The 22,739-nt window shown below is 40.4% G+C and overlaps 1 protein-coding gene across 2 annotated transcripts in view; it reads left to right on the top strand.

Annotated features, from left to right (window-relative positions):
- Positions 1-22,739, top strand: part of SIK3 (SIK family kinase 3) — a 241,643-nt gene that overhangs the window by 195,317 nt on the left and 23,587 nt on the right. For both annotated transcript variants that reach the window (XM_033119067.1, XM_033119066.1), the window contains exons 7-13: positions 15,497-15,615; positions 16,121-16,231; positions 16,764-16,907; positions 17,346-17,423; positions 17,551-17,660; positions 18,991-19,144; positions 19,411-19,566. In XM_033119067.1, coding sequence (XP_032974958.1) covers positions 15,497-15,615; positions 16,121-16,231; positions 16,764-16,907; positions 17,346-17,423; positions 17,551-17,660; positions 18,991-19,144; positions 19,411-19,566 — 872 coding nt within the window. The remainder of the gene's footprint in view (positions 1-15,496; positions 15,616-16,120; positions 16,232-16,763; positions 16,908-17,345; positions 17,424-17,550; positions 17,661-18,990; positions 19,145-19,410; positions 19,567-22,739) is intronic.

Below are 22,739 nucleotides of genomic sequence, written 5' to 3'. Positions count from 1 at the left end.
TGGCTGCTTTGGAGACGTGCAGTAATCCAGATGAGAGATATTAGTAGCCAGTTCCCAGACTGGGGTGTAGAGGTGTGTAGATGGGAAAGAGTGGTCAGATTCAAGAGATACTACATCCTGCGTGGCAGACACTGTTCAAAGCATTTAACAAACATTAACTCATTTAATTATTATAACAGCCCTGTGAGATACTTAAGAATATCACCCCCATTTTTACGGGTGATAAAATTGAAGCCAGGAGATGCTTAGCAATTTTCCCAAGATAACACAGCTAGTAAGTGGCGAAACAAGAATTTGAACCTAGGCAGTCTGCCTCCAACAACATTTATGTTGGATTTGTTGTGAGAGAAGGCGTAATTAAAAGTAACTCCAGGGTTTTGGGCATGGGGAACTGGAAGGATGGATTTATTGCTAACTGAGATGGCAGTGGCCAGAGAAGAATACTTGCATTTTGGAGAGATGTTTTAGATGTGTTAGTTTGAGATGCCCATTAGACATCTAAGTTGAGATACTGTGTAGGCAGTTGAATATAGGATTGTATATTAGTTGAGAGTTATGTGCTAAACATGTACATTTGGGAATCATCAGGGTATAGATAACGTTTAAAGCTATGAGATGGGGTCTTTTTAGGCAGTGATTATAGAGAAGAAAAGACTTCCAAGGATTAACCTCTGGAACACACTAATACTCAGAGATCAGGAAGATGAAGAGGGATCAGCGTAGAAATGGCTAGTGAGGGAGGCCAGAGAGTCTGCTATCCTAGAAAACAAGTGAAGAAAGCGTTTCAAGGAAGAGAGAGTGTTGCTGATAGGTCCAGTACAGTGACTGAGCTGAGTGTTAGGGTTAGAATTGGAGATCCTCGAGGATCTTCAACAGTTTTGGTGGAGGGGCAGGAGCGAAAACCGAATTCATGTGGATACAACAGAAAAGGAATGGAAGGGGAATGGAGAAAGGAAATAGACACAACTCTTTGCAATTTCGCTATAAAAGGAAGCAGAGAATGGGTCCGATACAGTGCTCTGGCCAGAATCACCCGTGATTTTGTCATAATCAACTGGATATCCTCAGTCTTAGCATAATGACTGCCCAGCTAGATTTAGCATTTCACCACTCTCCTTACTTTCTTTTTTAAAAAAATAAACTTTATTTTTTAGAGTCGTTTTAGGTTTACAGGAAAATTGAGCAGAAAATACAGAGAGTTCCTATATGCCCCCTGTCCACCGACACCCATAGCCTCCCCTGCTTTCAATATCCTGCACCAAAGCAGAACATTTATCACAACCGATCCACTACATTGACACTGCATTGGACTGATAAATACCAAGGAGTGTGATTGCTGGATTGTATGGTAAGAGTATGTTTAGTTTTGTAAGAAACCACTGAACTGTCTTCCAAAGTAGCTGCACCACGTTGCATTCCCATCAGCAATGAATGAAAGCTCCTGTTGTTCCACATCCTCGCCAGCAGTTGATGTTATCAGTGCTTTGGATTTTTGCCATTTTAATAGGTGTGTAGTGGAATCTTGTTATTTTATTTGCAATTCCCTAATGATGTATGATGGTGATGAGCATTTTTTCATATGCACATATATCTTCTTTGGTGATGTGTCTGTCCAAGTGTTTTGCCCTTTTTTTTTTTAAAGATTTCTTTTTTTTTTAATTGGGGAAGGGGAACAGGACTTTATTGGGGAACAGTGTGTACTTCCAGGCTTTTTTTTTTTCCCCCCCAAGTCAAGTTGTTGTCATTTCAATCTTAGTTGTGGAGGGCGCAGCTCAGCTCCAGGTCCAGTTGCCGTTTTCCAGTGGCAGGGGGCACAGCCCACCATCCCTTGCGAGAGTCGAACAGGCAACCTTGTGGTTGAGAGGACGTGCTCCAACCAACTGAGCCATTTGGGAGCTCAGCGGCAGCTCAGCTCAAGGTGCCGTGTTCAATCTTAGTTGCAGGGGGCAGAGCCCACCATGCCTTGCGGGACTCAAGGGATTGAACTGGCAACCTTGTGGTTGAGAGCCCACTGGCCTATGTGGGAATCGAACCGGCAGCCTTCGGAGTCTGGAGCATGGAGCTCTAACCGCCTGAGCCACCGGGCTGGCCTTGCCCATTTTTTAATCAAATTGTTTTCTTGTTGTTGGGTCACTCTTTACTTTTTGAAACACTTTTTTGGCTTTTTTGCTCGTTACTACACAGACACCACATTCTTCGGTTTTATTCCTGTCTCTCTGGGTACACCTTCTTAGTGTTCTCTAGCAGATTTCTCTTTCTCTGTTCATACTTTAAGTCTCTTCTTCCTTTGAGCCATCTTACTTACTCTTACTGCGATGCCTTCAGAGATTGCAGTGATGTTCAGCCCCCAATTAAAGCTCAATTAATTCTCTGACCCAGACCTCTCCTCCAGGATGAAAGGCTATATATCCAACTATTTGCTGCTGATCAGCTTCACTTTCATGCCTTGAATTCACTTCAATGGAAACATTTTCAAAACTGAATTTACTCCCCCACCCCGCAGATTTGCTCTATTCTTTGTTCCCTGTCTTAGTGAATGACATCACCATGTGACCAAGGCTGAAACTAGCCTTGATTCCCCCTCCTCCCTCACCTTCATCACAGCCAATCAGTTACCAAATCCTGTAGATTCACCCTCCATTCCTATAACACCTTCTGTAGTAGCCTTTGCCTAAATTAAATAATAGGCAACTAAATGGATTCTTGACTCCAGTCTTATCCCTTTCTAGTCCATTCTCCACACTGCTGCATGAGTAATCTTTCTAAAACACATATATAAAAACAAAGTGCGTGCACACACACAAGCACACACATCTGATCGTGCACACACACAAGCACACACATCTGATCGTATCATTTTCCACTTTAAACTTTTCAGTGGTTTACCATTGCCTTTAGGCTAAAGTTCACTCCTTAAAGTGGCCAGAGCTCTGACTTTCAAACATTTTTGATCATGACCATAGCAAAACTACATTTTATACTGTGACCTAGAAAACACACACGCACACACACACACACACTTGAACAAAAGTTTTTTAAAAAGCAAAACTTGCCTTTACTATATACAGTGTATGTTTTATTCTACTACATTAAAAATGCTGATTGTAACCTATTAAATCGATCTCATGACTGCTGTTTGAAAAACAATGGCATAGAAATACCTTTATGACCTAGCTCCTACCTATATCTTCAGCCCCAACTCCCAGTCTACATCTAGTGACCCTAATTTCCTTCTGGTTCCCCGAACAAGTGATGTTCTTTGAAATAATTCCTTCTGCCTGAAATACTTCTTCCTCCCTCACCCACCCCCCACCCCACCCATTCCTGTATTCTAAAATAAGAAATTAGATGTGATAGAAATAAGAATCTAGATAATTTCTACCATTCTTCAGGTCTCTGGACTTATATCATGGGACTTACAAAACTTTTTATTGTAATTACTTCTTCCATTATATATCTTCCACATCAGACTGTGAGCTTAGAGAAAGTAAAGATGAAACATGTTTTTTTCATAGTTGCCTATAGCCTAGCACAGTGTCTGGCATGTGGTAGGACTTAGTAAATAGTAGTAAGTAGATAGTAAGTGGAATCCTGCTTTAAACCCTCCAGTGGCTTTCTTTTACACTTATAATGAAATTTAAAAAGTCATTATCATTATGACCTACAAGGCACAACTGTGATTGGCCGCCTTCTTTAATCTCATTTGCTATTGCTTCTCACTTTAGGTTCTGAGCTCCACTCACAGAGGCGTACTTGCTATTTCTCAGACTTGCCAAGCACACACATTCCTGTTCCCTCAAATATTTGCATGGCTTGCTTCCTCACCTCACTTGAGGTTTCTGATTAACTGTCCCCTCAGAGAGGCCTTTACTGACTACCCTCATCGTCCTTTTTCCATAACTCTGCTTTACTTTTTTTCATAGCACTTTCCACTACCTGACATCGTTTGTTTATTGTGTCCCGGCCCTCACCCCACTGCCTCTTGATTGTAATTCAATTTTGGTTTTGTTGATTGCCATATTCCCAGAGCTTGGGACAAAATATTTGTTAACTGAGTGAATGATTGCATAGCTAGGTTTTCCCTAATTACCAGAACTCCTCCAGAGTGCACACTCGTATTCAAATAATGATATTAATCACAGTAATTTACATTTCTGTAGGGCTTTTGAATGTATGCACATTTTCTGTACTTGATCTAATTTGAGCCAGAGAACTGCACTCTGGAATTGGTATTGGCACATACTATTTTATCATTTTGCCAATGAAGTTTAAGAAGCTGAAGTTTAAAGAAATTAGTTGACTTAACCTAAAGCCACACAAGTAATAAATGACTAAGTCAGTACTCATTCAGCATTTGTTCTATACCACACTGTTGCGAAGAAAGGGCAAGATAAACAAACCACTTCCTCTGCTTTTCCAGTGTCCACAGTATTTCCTGTGAGCAGCTTGGATCCCCTCTACCCTCCACCCACACCCCCTTGCATCATGGCAAAAGATTTTTACTCAAGCCTTACTGGAGCTGGCTTCAGGTAGCGGATGCTGGTAAAATAGCTAACCATGCTGTCAACCACATTGTCTGTTAGTGCTTGGAAATAAACCATATAGCATTGAACTACTTAGAAAGAACTAACATTTGTAAAATGATATAAGTTAACATGAAAGTTGAAAGACTCAGAGAACACCAACATAATTATCCTAAATGTGGTCAATTTTTAATCCCAGACAAGTAATTCCCTAAGTAGGAATACAAATTTTAAGTGCAGGAACTGAGAAACAACACAATCTGAGCTATGAGTAGACGATTGCTGTTTTACCAATATGATCTCTCATAGGCCTGAATCTAAAGGCCCATCAGAGAATGCTGTCAGTAGGATAAGGCATAGGAGAAAATGAATTCATAAGGTTATGTAGGCTTTTCTTAGCGTAAACGTCCTTCAAGTACCATAAAGTTTTGGCTTCATGTGAAGGAAACCTAGAGTGTGTCCCTAGAGTCCCTTTTCTGCACACACCTCTAGTTTCTGAACACAGTTACACCTCACTAGGCCTAGATAGAGTTAATTCTTTATGTGGAGGCTGGAGCTAGCTACTTTTCCAGCCTGTGATATCCACTGTCACTGTATCAGAGAAGGTAATGTGGTCGAGGGAAGTCCTAAAGAACGAGGTCCTTTCCTTTCTCAGGCTGTTGTCATGGACTTGACCTGAGTTTATCCATTTTTCTGCTAAAAGGATCTAGAAACTGCAGCAAAGCTGGTATAGTTTTCTAAATTAGCACTTGGGAGGCCAAGTCAGGAAGTCCTCATAGGCCAGCGTCTTCCAGCCAAATTGAATTCCAGAGTATCTCCAGCCGTGTGGGAGGCCATGCGATACAAATGGATGCAGTTAGTTCAAGAATTCTAAGCCTCTCTCTATTGTCAGTAATGTGTGGAATGAAGCATCCTCACAATTAGTGGATGTTGCTATGCCTAGTGCTTGTTTGTTTGATACAAGCTTCCCTTCATGTGCATCCTGACATATACTAAAGAAACACTTTCAAATTGGAATGACAGTGGTATAAGTTTAAAAGAGGATTTATTGGAGGCCGAATTGATTTAATACCACCTAGTTTTATAATTATGTATGTCTTCCTCCTTTGTCCCCTAGAATGTAAACTCCTTTATTTTAGAACTGTGTTTCACACATCATCACCTTCCATAAAACCTAACAGCGCCTGGTATGATATAAACAGTCAGTAAATATTTTTTAATGACAAACTGAATCATCACCACTTACCTATAGACTCTTACATCAGACTCGTGTGTTTTATTATGGAAGTGTTAGGTAACTCACTGATGATGTGAATTATTAATTGGTTTTATGCACATTTGTTATGTAGGTAGTTATGTAAATGACAAGGTCAAGTGACTTCCAGTTTTAAAAAGGTCTTGATCTACTGTAGAGTTAAGTAAAATAAATGTGAATAATCCAGTGTTTTTGGACTACCTTCTCAAAGCATCCCAGAGAGCAATTAGGGTAAAACCCTGAGCCTGAATTATAGAAGAATTAAAAGTTGAATTGAAACTTGCTGTTTGTTTGTATTGTTGGCAGAAGGTGGACCTGGCCTGGCCACATGTGTTAGCAGATGCTTTCTCTGACGCCCCCTCCCACTGTGGGAAGCCAACAACTTAAATTTTTTAAACACCAAACTCATTCACTACTAATATATTTTTTAAAACCATCAGAAGCCTACTTCTTAAAGCCTAGTTTGTCTTATTCACCAGTCATACTGACTGCTAGCGAATATAGTAAGATCAGTCATTTATTTAACTGAAGGAAAATTAATTTACAGTGAAAAAACTGCAGTGATGGCAAGTGCATAGAGATCTCTTGTGGACAATATTTTTGAGTCCTTATTGATTAGATTTCATTGTGACTTAATTAATTGTAATACTGCATAAGCATTTTATCACTGGAAATGCAAGCCCCAGACTTACATAATGCTTCTGATGGAGACTGTACTGTGCAGCTCCTGCCAAAAAGCTTCTACTGAGACGCAAACAACTCTGGTCTGATTGGCTTACTCATCAAGAAGCACACAACATCTTGCTTGGCTAAAAGCATTTTGTTTAGAAGGAATGGGACAGGAGATTAAAGTAGCTCACCTATCAGTCTCCATATACTCAGGGACTCAGAGTCCTCAAAGCCGTTTTCTTATTCCTTTTTGAGGCATACTGCACTGCAAGGGAGAAAATCTGGGTAGTGCTTTCCTGTTAGTGAGTGTGAAAATCACAACTGATGTCAGAGGAGCTAGATCTATTTCAGAGTTAAGCAGACCTCCCCTGACCATCTCCAGGATTTCACCTCATATAGTAGAAAAATCAGTGGGTAAATACTGGTACTGCCCTATTTAGTATTACCCTTTTTGTAAGCAAACTGTCCCCTAGCTTATAGTAACCCTATGGAGGAAAATGGAGAAGGGGAGGAAGTTCTAAGTGGAAGGACGCCAGAGATTTGGATAATAGCTCACATTCATCGAACACTTTCTACGTACCAAACACTATTGCATTAACTTATTTATTTAATATTCAAAACAATCCTGTGAGGTAGGCTACTATTGTAACTTGATAGATAAGAAATTTGAGGCATAGTAAGGTTAAATCACGTACCCCAAATCACACAGCTAGTAAGTGGCAGAGCTGAGATTTGAACCCTCAGTCTGTCTGCAGAAACTGTCTGTCTTTGATTGTATTTTAACTCTCATTAAAATATGTATCTGCCAAGTTGTTCTAAGTATCAAGCGAGTCCTAGAATAGATATATTTGTCCATCTACATGGATTATTTATTGAAAAAAGTTAATATCAAGTACTCTGTATTAGACTCTGGAATAAATCTAAGCCAGAATTTTGTTCAGTAATAATTGATATTAGGAATTAAAAATATGATAGTATAAGTAACCAACTTTTATTTTAAATATGTTAACTGCAAATTGGACAGCCTCTAGTGTGACAGTGTAGCATGCCAGCTACCTTTTCAAGGTTGGGGCTTGAGGTAAATGTTGGTATCGCCGGCCTTTAAAGCCAGCGTCTCCTGCAAGTCTAGCAGCATCACTGCCACCTAGAAAACTGCTGAAAATAAAGAAAGCTCAAAAATGATGTTGTTTTTCTAATAAATGGAGATGTGTGGGTTAAACACTTGTTTTCTCCTCAGTCTGTGGCAGGTTGATAAACTGTTAAAACTGAAGAGAAAGCCTCTCATCCTGTTTATTAACTCCTGATAGAAGCTTTTCTTATCAGCTCCATCTTTACTTGCTAAATGGTGCCAAGCCAACTCCCTTTGGCCTCTGTGTTCAGTCACAGAAAGTGTCTCATAGGATGTACTTATGAGGAACTTTATTTCTAAACCAGAACATTCTGATAATAACTTGCAGAAAACATTGGTGTTGGGATTTGTATTTAAATTAAGAACTCTCCATTTTCTTGTCTGATCTCTTGCTGTCAGACTGTTCTTCCAGGAATTTTACTGAATACTCAGTACTGGGACTCCCATTCTTCTTTCCTAAAAGAATTGAAAGCGAATGGCTTCAAAATAAGACGTTTTATTCCTCAGTGCCATTGTGTTAGCACAATTGATCTCAGTGCTTATTTGTTATGAGTCAAATCTCTTTACACCCAACACTATTATAGATTAAGTTCCGTTACAGTTAATTCGAAGATTTATGTATTTTCTTTGGTTGTGTAAAACTGTGATATTGACTATTACTTCAAATAAAGTCCCTTAACTTGCAAGTTAGAAATATTTATATATTTCTATTGTGACAGTAATATATCAAAATTTAATTTATAGAGTAAAAATGTTCCAATTCCTACAGCACCATTGTTCTAACAATATCCAATATAACAAAATTTCATTGCAACAAAAGAACTTGTATTTTATATGATTTTATTTAATATTTATGCAATCTCTGAATTCATCCATAGGATAGCATATTTGGTGTATGTTACTTTACATATAAGTGTCCTATTTCAAGACCATTTATCTATGTTTAGATTTTAAAATAGTCACTATGTAAAATAGGTTTGACTTCAGCTGACAATGACAGGATTTCCTCGGGCTTATTTAAAAATGTCATTCCTAGGACTTAGTCCATAAGCGCAGTGAGGATTCCTAACTCTGGCTAGCTTCTTACCAAAAAGAAGGTATCTTGGCAAAAACACCTATGATTTCTTCTTAATATAATAATACTTTTAACTTATTTCTGTGGGAATCATGTCATAGCAAGATAGTCATACTATTTTAGCCATGATTATGTCAGCATCAGGGCATTATGACAGACTTTATTTTCTTTTCATTAAGAAACAGCACGTTTTGTGCATGGTTGTTCTTTTTTGGAAAAGGCAGACAGCATTAAAACAGAGCTCTGTGTCGCAAACATTTGTAAGTCCAGAACTTACAAAGTAAGGGTGTAGACTCTTAACAAAGCCATGTTGCTTCATCCAGAGATTGTCATTGTAGATCATTTATCAATCTTATTCTACTTGTCTGCCATGATAGTATCAGTTCTCGCCCAGACTGGGACCTGAGCTGGACAAAGTGAATCGATAACAGAATCAGGCAGTATATCAAAGCTTAAGACTTCAGTGCCATTTAGCTTTTTTTTTTTTTAAATTATAAAGTTACTCATTTTCCAGGGAAGCATGTTTTAGAAATTTAATACCCCATTTCTTTGTTTCCTCTTTGGATTTTAAGTTTTGAGAAAAATAGAACCATCTTTGAAATTTGAATTGTTCTAGAGAATTAAACATGATTAAGAAGTTTGTTAAAATTATTGAAAATAAAGAATCTTGGGCTGAGTGCTTTGGAATTACCTTCGAACACACCTAGTATTTACTGGAGAGAGTACACGAGAAACCAGACCATAGCCTTCCTACAAGCACCTGTAAAAAACGTGAATTTCCTGGGTAATTGCTTCTTCCATACATTCTTCCCATGCCTCCTGGCACACAGATGTCTTCTGTTTCCCCAGTTCAAAGCAGTTTTATGCGGTCAAAAGAATCTATGACTTAGTTTCTTTCAGACCACTCCTCTGCCCACAGAGCTGAAAACGACTGCTTTGCCAAGTCCCATACTTTGGCATCACATGAAGGGTTTCAAGGGATAGTCGGCCTTCCCTCCATTAGAGGATCAGCCTGAAGATTCTGATGATCCAGTTCCCTAAATTTCCGCCTGTCCCTTCTCCTTGTCTGTGATTCCTTGATTGGGGAAGCCGGTTGTTTCTAGCCTTCCATCACAGTCTTCATCACCATGCAACAAGCAGTGTATGTAAATTAAGTTTGCTTCTCTGTAATGCATTTAAGCCTCACCATTATGTTCCTGCCTTGCCAATTCATCTTAATCCAACTTGCCATTTCCCCTTAACTTTGTTTTCCAGTTAGTTTAGTCTTCTGACCATGAATTTACCTAGCCCATTTTTTATTAACTTGGCTTGTAGGTGACTATCATGATGGAACCTGTGGAGGTTACATGGCATTTGATCTATTAGAAGAGGAATGAAATTGATTTGATTTGTTTTTATCAAGATATGCTGGCTACTACCTAAAACATCAATAATTTATTTATTTTAGGTACTGTATGGGTTAAGAACTCGGGCTTTGGAGTAAGACTGACCAGAATTTGTATCCTGGCTTTGCCTCTTATTATCTGGTTAAGTTTCCTAATGTCTCTGATTTTTAATTTCTTCATCTATAAGATAGATATAATAAATAATAAAAGTTGGTGTTTGAATTAAATGCTTAAATTAAATGAACTTAAAGTGTTTATAGCACTGTCTAGCATATAAGTGCTCAGTAAATGTTATTATGAAAATATTATATAATATTTTTGAAGAATTGCTCTTTTAATCTTTCATTCCCTCCTTCCCTGTGTTGTTTTTTACTCTTTTCTGTGTCTTTCTCTCACTCTCAGTTTCTTAACATGCTAAAGATGTAGTATTCACACTTGCAGTGGAATCCACGGTGTTTATGGAGAACAGGTATCTATCTGTCACGAGTTGTTTTGGTTCGTTATATCATAACCTTGACACTGTGGCTATGCCCACGTGGTGGGCATCAAGTGGTGATCTGATTTACACGTTGTTCTGTATGGCCCCAGAAAAGATAAGTAAGGAAGTGTCCCCTGTGTGACACAAAGAACTCGAAAGCTACAAGGAGAGCCCATAAACCATCTGATTCAGGCTTTGGCCCCCAAACAGTACCACATCTCAATCTTGTGTAAAATGAGAGTTGTCTGGTTTTTCAAGCTTGAGGCATGGGGAATGCCTGTTCTATTGTGGATTCTTAGAATCAGATTATTAAAGTTGTTTGTAGGAATTGTAGCAGCTGTCTAGTCCAGTATGACTGGTATTATTGAGGGCCTGTTTCATTATCGGGTGTTATAGTGGGTACTGGGGATACACAAGACTGTGGGACACAGTCTTCATCCTTAAAGGACTCCCAGTTTTCCTCACACCTAATGCTGGGAGCCCTTTTAGTAATAAATGCCAGACACTGATTAATAGTGATAATACACTATTTTACAGGACAAATCACTCCCTTTTCACAGTTACATGGTTTTTAGAGTTGGAGGGGACCAAGGAGTTCATCCTATTCGTTTGTTTCTGGACTCAGTTTTTCATGGGAGATCTTGCTCAGAACACTAATCTATAAAACGGATAAAATTAGCTGTGCTCCAGGTGTGGTCCTGCCCGATTGACTGCCCTCTGTCACTCTCCTAAGGGACCTCCCTCAAATCCCTAGGACCCTGATCCAGTAATTTGGATCAACTCTAATAATTAGAAAGATTTTTCCTAAATTGAACTTGTTACTTCCTCATTATTCCAAATTCAGGGCCCTGGAGCAGCACAGGATAAATGCACTTTGTCTTCTTTATAAAAACCCTTCAGATACTTGAATAACCAGTATGCTGCTTCCCGCGTACACTTTCTCTTCTCCAAGATAAATCAGACTTATTGCCTTTATCGTTTTTTCAGGTGGCATGTTTTCAAAGTTTTAGTCAGGAAATTCTTTTTTAAGTTATTCTATTTTTTTCTTATAGCCTGGAAACTGGAGACACAACTGCTACTAACTATCTTTGGTGAATCTGGTTTTCAATTCCCCTTCCCCATCCTGTATTTTTTGCTCCTCAGGCCAAATACTTTCAGCCTCTTAGAGAAAGCTGTTTATTATCAAGGTCAAAAAGGAAAAAAAGATGTTAAAGACCTAGCCTTCTTAGATGGAATTACACTGGTAACCTCAGCATAATTCCCATTTTAGGACGCTGCCCACACAGCAGCTCTCTCCACCGTTATCCAAATGCCTGTCAACGCCCCGGGGCAGGGCCCGAGCTGCGCATCCTCTAGTTAACATTCTGTTGGCATATCAAGTTTCATGGGCCCACAGTGATTTGCACTGCAGAGACCGCTTGGCTTGTTGCGCACAGCAAATGAAAGCAGCCTCTGAAGGAAGCTGCTCCTCTGGCGCACACTAGCATATTCCTGCACTGCCCAAGATGCTTCATTTTCATTCAGTATCAAAGGCTCTGTCTTTCGGACAGGAACAAGTGGGGGAGCCATTTTGACATTAAAATATATAGAGTACTTCTTGGCATCTGGAAAAGTGGATGTTTGTACTATTTGATCTGAGGCCCCATCTTTCCACTCATTTTAATTGACTGTTCTGTGGTTGATTCTGTTATTAGGTTTGAGAGCATTTATTCCCTTTGTTTTCACCCTCTTTCCATATTTTATGTAGAAAGGTGCATTCAAATCTACTTTGAATTTAATGTCATGAGCTATGTATGACACCTAGGGAGTATGAGTTGATAACACTCTGGCTTTCTGCATTTCGTCATATTTTACCATCTGTGCAACATATGAAAAGTATTAGATTTCTGTGCCTTTGCATGCTGGATATTATGTAGGGCACACAAGGTAAGAGCCCCTGTCCTTTAAGTATGGCCAGTGCATCCAGGGCTTCTTAACCTGAGGCCCGTAGACACCGAGATGATCTGTGGCGTGCTGTTTTGGGCTCCTTGGACAGCCTAAGATTATGTGCAAAGTTTTGTGTATAAATTCTCGTTTGCATTTTTGGGGGGATTTTTCAAGGCATCTGAGACCACAAAATATGGTTGTAGATGGATGACTAGAGGTTTCAAGACACTGAAATTGAACTAGATATGTCTTCTAATCAGGACATGTCATGGTGGTGTCGATTTATTTGTTTATTTAAGGGAATTGTCTTTTGAAGTCTCTACTTCAGGTCAAGCCTATAATTGAATGCCATTCTGCATTGGTCGCCTGCATCAGGACTAACGTGGTTACCTGCAGAACAGTGCCATCTAGAGGTCCTAGTGACAATTTCAGAACAGCGGCATTAGGCCCAGGCCTTCTCCCTACCTAGGGGTCTTTAGCGTTAGTAACTTTCTAAATTAGAAGTATTTTTTTCCTCAAGTAATTGCAGACCATAAAGGTGTGTGTCAATGACATTTATAACCTGTACAGATGCTACAATTGTGGGATCTATTCTTGCTACCCTGGAAACATAATTTTAATAAAAGCTTAATGTTATAAATAGCATTTACTCTATTTTCTAAAGATGTAGGAACTTCAGGCTTTAGGATCTACACTGCATTTGAATATACTTTTAATCACAAAGCAAGAACAAATTAATGCCTTCTAAGTATAGGGACTTTGCTTTATTGTGTTTTCTTTTAAAGGTAGACTAAATTTAAAATTAAGAGTAATTTGCCTTAATTACCCTTAGTGTTCCTTTCCAGATGGTGATACAGATGGTGTTTGCCAAATGATGCAGAAATTGTACGATTGCAGAGTTGAAGTCACTCTGGAAAAACAGAGCAAACAGAAATTATATCCGTGTGAAGATCTATAACAGGGTAGTCAAGAGCATAGCTGTCAAGTCCCAGCTCACCATTACTTTGCAATGTTGAGTTCGTTAACTGGTTTCTTGTTCTTCTATAAATGATGCTGACAATAGTGTCTAATTTAAGGTTATGAATATTAAATGAAATAAAGTTGGTAATCACAGGGCCTTATAAAAAGTCTTTTGAAATTAGCAATAATTTATTATTGTCATTGTTTTGTTTTCAAGACTGCTCTAATAAAATAGAAACAAAATTTTTAAACCTATATCTTACAGTTTTAGAATTTTAAAAAGCATTTTCACAAATTCAATCTCATTTGATTAAATAGTCAATATTTATTTGTTGATCTATTCAGTAGCTATTATTATTATTATTATTATTATTAATTAGGTGTGATAAACATCCTTGGGGGATTGGAGGTTTGGTGCTGGAAATAGTAAGAAAGACATGGACTTTACATTGTGTTGGGGGAGTTAGACGTCAAAGAAGTAAATAAATGAATAAGATAATTTCACAAAGAAGTCGTCAGTGTGAAGAAAATGAGTGTAATGTAATAGAGAGTGACTGAAGACCTACTTTACGTGGCCAAGGAGGAGCTTTCTGAAGAAGTGACATATAAGCTCTTACTCAAATGGCAAGGAGCCAGCCATGTGAAGGTTGGATGAGCAGCCATTGCAACTGAAGGAAGCAGCACGTGTAAAGGCTGTCGGTGGGTCGGAGTGTGTTGAGCATGCGCACAGGTTAGGAAGAACGCCAGTGTGGCTGGAGCTCAGCGAGCCAAGGGGAGAGTGGAGGGCGAGACCGGAGATGGAGGCTCAGGACTGCAGGCCTGGGGCTGGGGCATTTATTCCAAGGGCTGTGGGGAGAGACTGGAAAGTTGGAGGCAAGGTAGTAATAGGCTCAGGTTTGTTTTAGAAATAGCCCCTTTGTTTCTCTGTGGAGAATAGACTGTAAAGGGGCAAGACGGGAAGCAGGAAGACTGGTTAGGAGACTTTTGCAGTGGTCTAAGGAGAGATGATGGTGCCTTGGGAGAAGATGTTAAATGAATGGTTCAGGCATTTGGATCCTGCCCACAGCTCTGTGCAGAGGCAGGATAGCATGTCGTTAAGAGCACCAGCCCTTAAGAGTGAAGACTGTTTGGTATGAAATCTGACTTACCATGTGACCTTGGACAAGATTTTTAAGTCCTCTGTGCCTAATTTTTACCATCTCTGAGATTGGAGCGATAATAGTACCTTCCTCCTAGGATTGCTGTGAGGATTCAATGCGATAATAATAGCTAACGTGCTCAGAAGAGTGTTAATCCTGCTGTTTTTATCATCACCACCATCTTTATCACAAGCACTACTCCCACGTCATCCGAAATACCCTCATTTTATAGATGAGAAAACTTACAAATAGAGGGTGGTTTTGAAATCAAAACATAGGCTTCTTGATTTTGAATCCATCATTCTTTCTGCAATATATTATGTAGTATGAGCTCCCAGAGAGAAATACCTACTGATCCTAATCTGTAGCTCAGAGTCCAGTTGTATGAATGTTTAAACAACATCGAGAAAATGATAAATAAGGCAGCAAAGAGTCCCAGTGTGTGGTTGAGAGGCATCCTGTGCCTCTCTCCCCCCACCTTGAAGTATTAGAAATTTTAATTCCCTAAGTTTTGAAGAGAGCTTTTAGTCACCTAAGCCAAAAGTGTTAGTGTGCACATAGTAATACATATAGGAGGAAAGAACTCACTATTTTGAGCACCTTAATAATTAATAAGATACTGAGTCTCTTTGGAGGACATTCAACTCTTAATAATTGTGTGAAGTGGGACCATCCATAATATAAACAATTGAAATCCATGGACTATCCCCAACCTTTTGCTAATCAGACTTTTAGCAAAGGTATTAACCAGACCACCAGATTGGAATTTCTCGTCTCCAGCTCTTTCTGCCTTTGCCCAGTTCCTTCTGGAGTAAGTAATGACATAATGGGTAAGGAGCAGGGAGCAAGAGAGACAGATTAGAAGCGAGGAGCTTGCAAGTCTCCTTGTTCGCCTTCTCACCAGAGGCCCCACTGGTGCCTGCCTCATGGAGACTGAAGGCTCTTTATCTGTTGCAGAATGTGAGCATTTGATCCGCCACATGCTGGTGTTGGACCCCAACAAGCGCCTCTCGATGGAGCAGATCTGCAAGCACAAGTGGATGAAGCTAGGGGACGCCGATCCCAACTTTGACAGGGTGAGGGGGCTACCACTGCCTCAGGGAACTGCTCTCAGAGCTGGAGGAATCTTTTCCATGAAATTGTAATCAAGCCAGGACCTGAAAAGGCGGCACTGAGAACTAGCTATATGTAATACTAAAGCAAATAGTGAATAAAGGAATTTTTGGACACCACTTGCCCGCAAATTACAGTCCCTTCTGGCTTTTAAGAGGGTACAGCCCACAATTCTGCAACTCACACACCATGGGCATGTCTCCTTCCTTTTGCTTAGTGTGCTCAGTTCAATGGCTCCTAAAGCATCCCTTTACTTAAACCATTATAGCCATCCCAGGTACCCCAAGGAGCTCAGGAAAATGGGGGTCTTGTCTGTTCACAGCTGAGTATCCAGGGCTTTGTTGCTTAGGCCTTGGCTGAGGCCAAAAATAAGCCAGGGAGCATGGAACAGCTTGTTCAATATATATGATGTGTCATCTTAGCATGGCTAATTGGAGGTTTGATAGCTGGCCTTTCATTGTGTTACAGTTAATAGCTGAATGCCAACAACTAAAGGAAGAAAGACAGGTGGACCCCCTGAATGAGGATGTCCTCTTGGCCATGGAGGACATGGGACTGGACAAAGAGCGGACACTACAGGTATCTCTACAGGAGTGGAGAACAAAGTGAGATGTAGCCGTACACACTCTGTCCTGCTTTTTACCTTTTTTCTCCTTCCTGGAACTTGGGTCTTTTTTAAAGAATTTCTTTTTATTTTCAATTACAGGTGACATACAATATTATGTTAGTTTCAGGTGTACAGCATAGTAGATAGACATTTATATACCTTATGAAGTGATCCCCCCGATAAGTCTGGTACCCATCTGACACCATACATAGTTAGAGATCACAATATTATTGACTACATTCCTTACGATATACGTGACTATTTTGTAACTACCAATTTGTACTTCTTAATCCCTTCACCTTTTCCACCTACCCCTTCAACCCCCTTCCCATCTGGTGACCATTAGGATTTTGGGTCTTTTTGTTTTCCTCCTGTTCTTCCTGTGCCCCTCTCTGGGCCTTGGAAAGAAGGTGGTTTGGTCTTCTGATGTTACTACTGAAAGGGTTTCGTCATTTACACGCCATTTCGCTAGGGGTGTTCACTTTTTCCCTTCTCTCTTGGTAGTCATTAAGAGCAGATGCCTATGATCACTATAGTGCCATCTACAGCCTGCTGTGTGACCGACATAAGAGACATAAAACCCTGCGTGTCGGAGGACCTCCTAGTATACCCCGAGCCATGGCCTTTCAAGCACCAGTCAATATCCAGGTGGGCAATAACTGCAGTGACCTGATTCAGGACAAGTAACATTGTTAGTAACGTTGTTAGGGAGATGGTAAGCCATTGCTCACTAACTTAAACCAAGAGAGTTTCCTGTTCTTCCTTACCTCCATCTCTGTCCCCTCCATCTGTCATCTCTCCTTTTGTCAGAGGTCAAGCAAAGATCTGAACCTTTCTTAGAAAGGATGGAAGGGTGTTCAGGTACTCAAGGTGGACAACAATAGTTGCAATTTTTTTTTTTTTAAGAAACAGCAAATCACTGAGAGAAACTGGCATCTCTGAAGAATGCTTTTTTATTGTAGCTTCTAAGGCCAGAGGAGCCAAAAACTCAGAGTTAGAAACAGATTTTAGCGAGGAAGAATACTTTGAAGCACTATCATTTCCCTCAAGTGTTTAAGGTATGTGTGTCTCTGTACTGCTTTCCAGGCGGAGCCGGCTGGGACCACTGTGAACCTCAGCGTTCCCCAGGTGCAGCTGATCAACCCAGAGAACCAAATTGTGGAGGCAAGTAGCAACCTCTGATGGTTGCCAGCTGAAACCACTCTCTTTCCCATATCCTTGTTTCTTTTCCTTACTTCTTGTTTCTGATTATTTCTTATTTCTAATTCAATTGCATTTCCCTCCACCTCAGCCGGATGGGACAGTGAACTTGGACAGTGATGAGGGTGAAGAGCCTTCCCCTGAAGCATTGGTCCGCTATTTGTCAATGAGGAGGCACACAGTGGGTGTGGCTGACCCACGGTGAGTATCTGGCCAACAGCCCTAATTAACATCAGGGCAAGGAATTCCCACCTGACTTTGTGTTCCTACTATGGTGAATTTCTCCTACTTCGTTGTATCTCCCAGATGAGGTCTAATCAGTGGCCAACACGTGTTTTTATCCCAGTTCAGAAGCCCTGGTAGATCAGACTTGATTTCACTAAAGAATTACAGAGCTGTCCCTGGTGGATGGTACGCCGATGGCCACCATCATGCCGGTTAATCACAATACTTGGTGAAGAGTATGATAGTGTCTTTGCCACAAAGATTGAGGTCTTCTGATGTAAGTCCCGTAAAAGTACCTCGTAAAATTCACCCAAGTTGCACAGCTTCTAGAGTGTTGTTTGCTACATGTCCTAATGCAAGACTCATTTAGGAAGTGAGGACAAATGATACGTGATTTATGTATGTTACAAATTAAATTAAGTGAATAAGAATCCACAGACACCAAATAAGTGCCAGTTTCCCAAAGTGTTTTCCCAAAACAGTCCTTCAGTATGTTCCTTATGCCCTCACACTGAGGAAATGTCCTGAGGGCCCGCACTCTCTGTTTTTGTTCTACATTTGAAGACTCTCAACATTAAAAATATCCTTACCTCTTTTCTGGATATTTCCTTTACTGTGTAGAGAAGAGAAAGTTGTGACAAGAGTTATCTTGAGAGTTCAACTAGGGGAAAAGCTAGTTTTCTTACACCTCTTCCCTGAGCGATTTCCAAAAAGCCTCCCAGGCCTGCGGTTTGGTTGCTTTCGGCCTACATTCAAACAGGCAGTAGCAGAACATTCTGCCTCCAAAGACTGTCAGCTGTGTCTCTGCTAGTGGAAAGATCTCTTATTTTAAAGTATGTTGTAAACCCTCCTGTTGGAGCACGACAGCCTTGCACATCCAATACTTACTGTTCTATCAGCACTGACAGGAGTAATTGCGTTCTCTCCCTGGTTAATCAGTCGCTACTTCAGGCAGCCATTGTTTTAGCGGGTGGCCTGTGTCCTCCAGAACCTGCTGTTTACCTCCAGGCTTTGCAAACCTGAACTGGACTGCTGCCACTATTTCCTCTTGGCTCAGAGCCTTTGGTTTTACATGAGTGGTCAATGAAGAAGAGCAATCCCCAGGCCCAAACAGTAAAGGGGCAGACAGCCAGACTCCACACACTGGCCTTCTGCCTGCTTTAGGATCTTAGTGAGAAATGTAAACTTAGGAGAAATATAAAATAAAATAAATTGTACTGAGCTAAATCGATTTCATCAGTTTGGGAATGTAGCACTTTTGAGTAAGAAATGAACCAAACTTCTCTGTCATCCTGTTTCTTCTCAGCACGGAAGTTATGGAAGATCTGCAGAAGCTCCTACCTGGTTTTCCCGGAGTCAACCCACAGGCTGCATTCCTGCACGTGGCTCCGAACATGGACCTCATGCACAACCTCTTGCCCATGCAAAATCTGCAACCAACCGGGCAGCTTGAGTACAAGGTACTTGGATATGGGAGAGGGCTTGCCCCACAAGAAACACATTTGAGCTTCATTTGAGAGACTTTGAGGGACCTTCCCAGGATTAAAGGGTTTCCTTATAGAGAAGGACGGTTTCTCTTGCAGAGCATCTTGGGTGAGAGGGAAGATTTCTCTAGTCCATCTCACAATCAGAGGATCTCATAATTTCAGTAGGTCAGAGTACTGTTGTTTGCTCTCCTCCTTTTCCCCCACCTCACCATCCTGTCCTCCTCACTGTACTCCGACAGGAGCAGTCCTTGTTACAGCCACCCACCCTTCAGCTGCTGAATGGAATGGGCCCCCTTGGCCGGAGGGCGTCAGATGGAGGAGCCAACATCCAACTACATGCGCAGCAGCTGCTGAAGCGCCCACGGGGACCCTCCCCACTTGTCACCATGACACCAGTGAGTAGCAACTCGGAGCCCAACTTACTGTCTCAGAGGCTTTTGATAAAGAGATGGTGGGCCTAGGGTTGAGAGCCCAGGGTCTCCAACCTAAATGTCTGTATTTCCTCTTTCTCCAGAATTATGATGCTTCAATGTATTCCTACTTTTTTCAGGCTTCATTTTTGGCTTCTTTTCTTACCCAAATAATTTCTACACTGAAGCCTGCTCCCAAAGAGCCTCATCCTCAGTGACTCTCTTACAGATTTCCCTAGTTCAGTACAGCTGCCATCCTGCCAGCTTTGAGGCAGAATAACACAGGCCTAACTCAGCCTTCTCTCAGATAGCTTTCCCTTGCCAGGAGACAGTGGAATCTAGCAGTTTTCTCTGTAATAAATTGCTTTTTAAACTGGTTTCCAGAATGACCTTCTCACCGATCCTTTCTCCTTTGATTTACACTTCCTTGAGTTTCCGGTACAACCTGGAGCACTTGATTGGCTTTCACAAGTTGGTGTTTCTCAATCATATCTTTTATTTATTTATTTATTTATTATTTATTTTTTTCTTCTTTTTTTTAATTAGTTTCAGGCGCACGAGACAAAGTAATACTTAGACATTTATCATTTATATCCCTCACATGGGGTGAACCCCCCTCCCTCCATCCACTATCCCTCTGACATCGCACAGAGCCATTACATTTCCACTGTCTCTATTCCTAATGCTGTACTCCGCTTCTTGTAAGTATATACATACACATATATACATATATATATAAAATTATAGTTGGCATTCATTATTGTTCAGCTTCAGCCTCAGGTGTACAGTGCAGTGATCAGGCATCTACATCATCCCTGAGGTGGTCTCCCAAATGGGACAGGTGCCTATCTTATTTATATGGCGGTTACATTCTAAGGTTGTTTTCCTCCCCTGTTTATTTCTGGTTATTTTCCTGTCATAGGTAAATTCATTCATCATTCATTCATTCGTATATCTCGTAGTACCATAAGATTGGGTAGTAGTTATATCCATAGCCCTTAACGAGGTGATTTTAGGGCAGCACATCTCAAAATAGCTCTAATTGAGCATCTTTTTTCTCCTTCGATCTGTCATGAATGAATACCTTTGTAAAATATAATAAAAATAAATTCTTAGAGAAATAAAAATTTTAAAACATAAAAAATACAAGGCTAAATTTTTTATTCGATTCAATAGACAAAATTATCTGTTAAATTTTTATAAAAAATTTTAAAAGCTTATTCTATTTCTGTACTTCCCTTATCATGCATTAATAACAAAACAGTTTGTGGATTGGCACAGATCCATGGGCCATACCTTCAGTAACACTGCTGTCAGGTAAAGGAAGTAATTATATTCATAGCTCTTGGCCTCACCAAGCTGATTATATGGGAAGAGAAGATAACATATGTGAAGTATTGGAATAATAGTAAAAGACCATATGTGATTAAGTACCAGCGTGAATACCGTAGACTGGCAGGTGGCAGAGGCATTCAGAGAAGGGCAAGATCAATGCGGGCCGTGAAGGACCAGAAACAGCTTTATGGGAGGTGGAGTGATGTACTTCGCCTACTGTAACTGGTTTTGCCAAGGTCACTAACAAGATTTTGTTGATAAATCCAGTGGACGTTTTTAATCTTTTATTTTTTTGGACCTCCCAACTGTATTAGTCACTGTTGACCATTTTCTCCCTGAAATATTTTCTCTTGGCTTCTGTAATACCACATTCTTCTTGTTTTCCTCCTACCTGTCCTTTTCAGGTTCCCTTTCTCCTTATTCCTTCAGTTTGGTGAAACCCAGAGTTTTATCTTGAGCCCTGTTTCCATCTCATTTTGCATGATCTTGTCCACTCCAGTAATTTCATTTATCAGACGATTCTGCAGCTCAGCATGCTCTTCTGCCTACTATACAGATTTTGTTGGTTATCCCACAAATACTCACAATTTTAATTCAACGTGTCGCAAAATGAACTTACCCTAACTCTATGAAACCCATTTCTCTTCCTGAATGATAGTGAATGGTACTTTCATTCTCCTGGTTACACAAGCTAGGAATGTAGCTTTTATCTTTAACTCTTCCCTCTCCCTTACTCCCCATATCAAATGAGTTATCCAGTGCCTATAAAGTAAATATCTTACTTCTGTGCATCTTCACTGCCCTTTCCTCAGGCCACTGTCATCCTTTGCCAGGATTAATACAGTGACCCCGTAACTGGCTTCCTTGCTTCCAGTCTTGTCTCCCCATGCCTACCACCAGCCCTTTTCGCACTGCAGCTAAAGTAAGCCAGCTTTCTAAAATATAAATCTTGTAACATTATGTCCCTTCTAGAAATCCTTTAGTGGTTCACCACTGCCCTTCCTCAGAATAAAGTTTTTAGTGTGGTGTGCAAGGCCATTTAGAACTGGGTACAGTATTCCTCTCCTGCTCATCTGTCGCCAACTCCTGCTTAATCCTGTTTACTCCAGCCTTGTAGAACTGTAATAAGGGACCTGGAAACCTAGAAACATTCAAACAATGGAATTATTCCAAAAATTTTTTTGTTTTATTTCATAATTATTCATTAAAAAGGCTGTTTTGTAATAATTGAAGTACGAGTTTTGCTCTGGTGCCTGAGGCATGGCGATTATATGAGCTGCCAGGCTGCGAGGCGCTGTCAAGGATGCATAGCGTTCCAGTCCAGAGCAGATGGGAAGAGTCACAGTAATGCACGCATTGTGGTGGTTCTCATTTCACTTACATATTTTGGTAGGTAACAGCTATTTTAAAGCATTGAATTGCAACTACACAATTATATGTTGTGTACTAAAATGTTAAAATACCATTATGCTTTTCTGGAGTTAAAGACATCTAATCTCTGGAAATAACATTAATATACAACAACACGTCAGTTGTTAGACATCCCAGTTAAACAAGCTTCTACTATGTTTTCAGGTCCTCAGATACCTGCGGGCCTTCTCTTTTCTTTCAGCCTAGAAACCTCAAAGGCTTGTGACCCCTTTCCCTCTTTTCTTGGCTAGCTCCTATTCATCCTTCAGGTCTCATGTTAGGTGTCACCTCCTCCAGGATGCCTTCCTCCATTCCCAGGTGCCCCATTAGAGGACTTGGTCATGCTGTTTTGAGATTGTCTGTTTACTTGTCTCTATCCTCCTTTAGACTGTAAAATGAGTGCAAGAACTGTA

This window comes from Rhinolophus ferrumequinum, chromosome 11 (genome assembly GCF_004115265.2).
Source record: "Rhinolophus ferrumequinum isolate MPI-CBG mRhiFer1 chromosome 11, mRhiFer1_v1.p, whole genome shotgun sequence".
NCBI lineage: Eukaryota > Metazoa > Chordata > Mammalia > Chiroptera > Rhinolophidae > Rhinolophus > Rhinolophus ferrumequinum.
The sequence above is the reverse complement of the archived record's forward strand: the minus strand, read 5'-3'. Positions and strand labels throughout refer to the sequence as shown.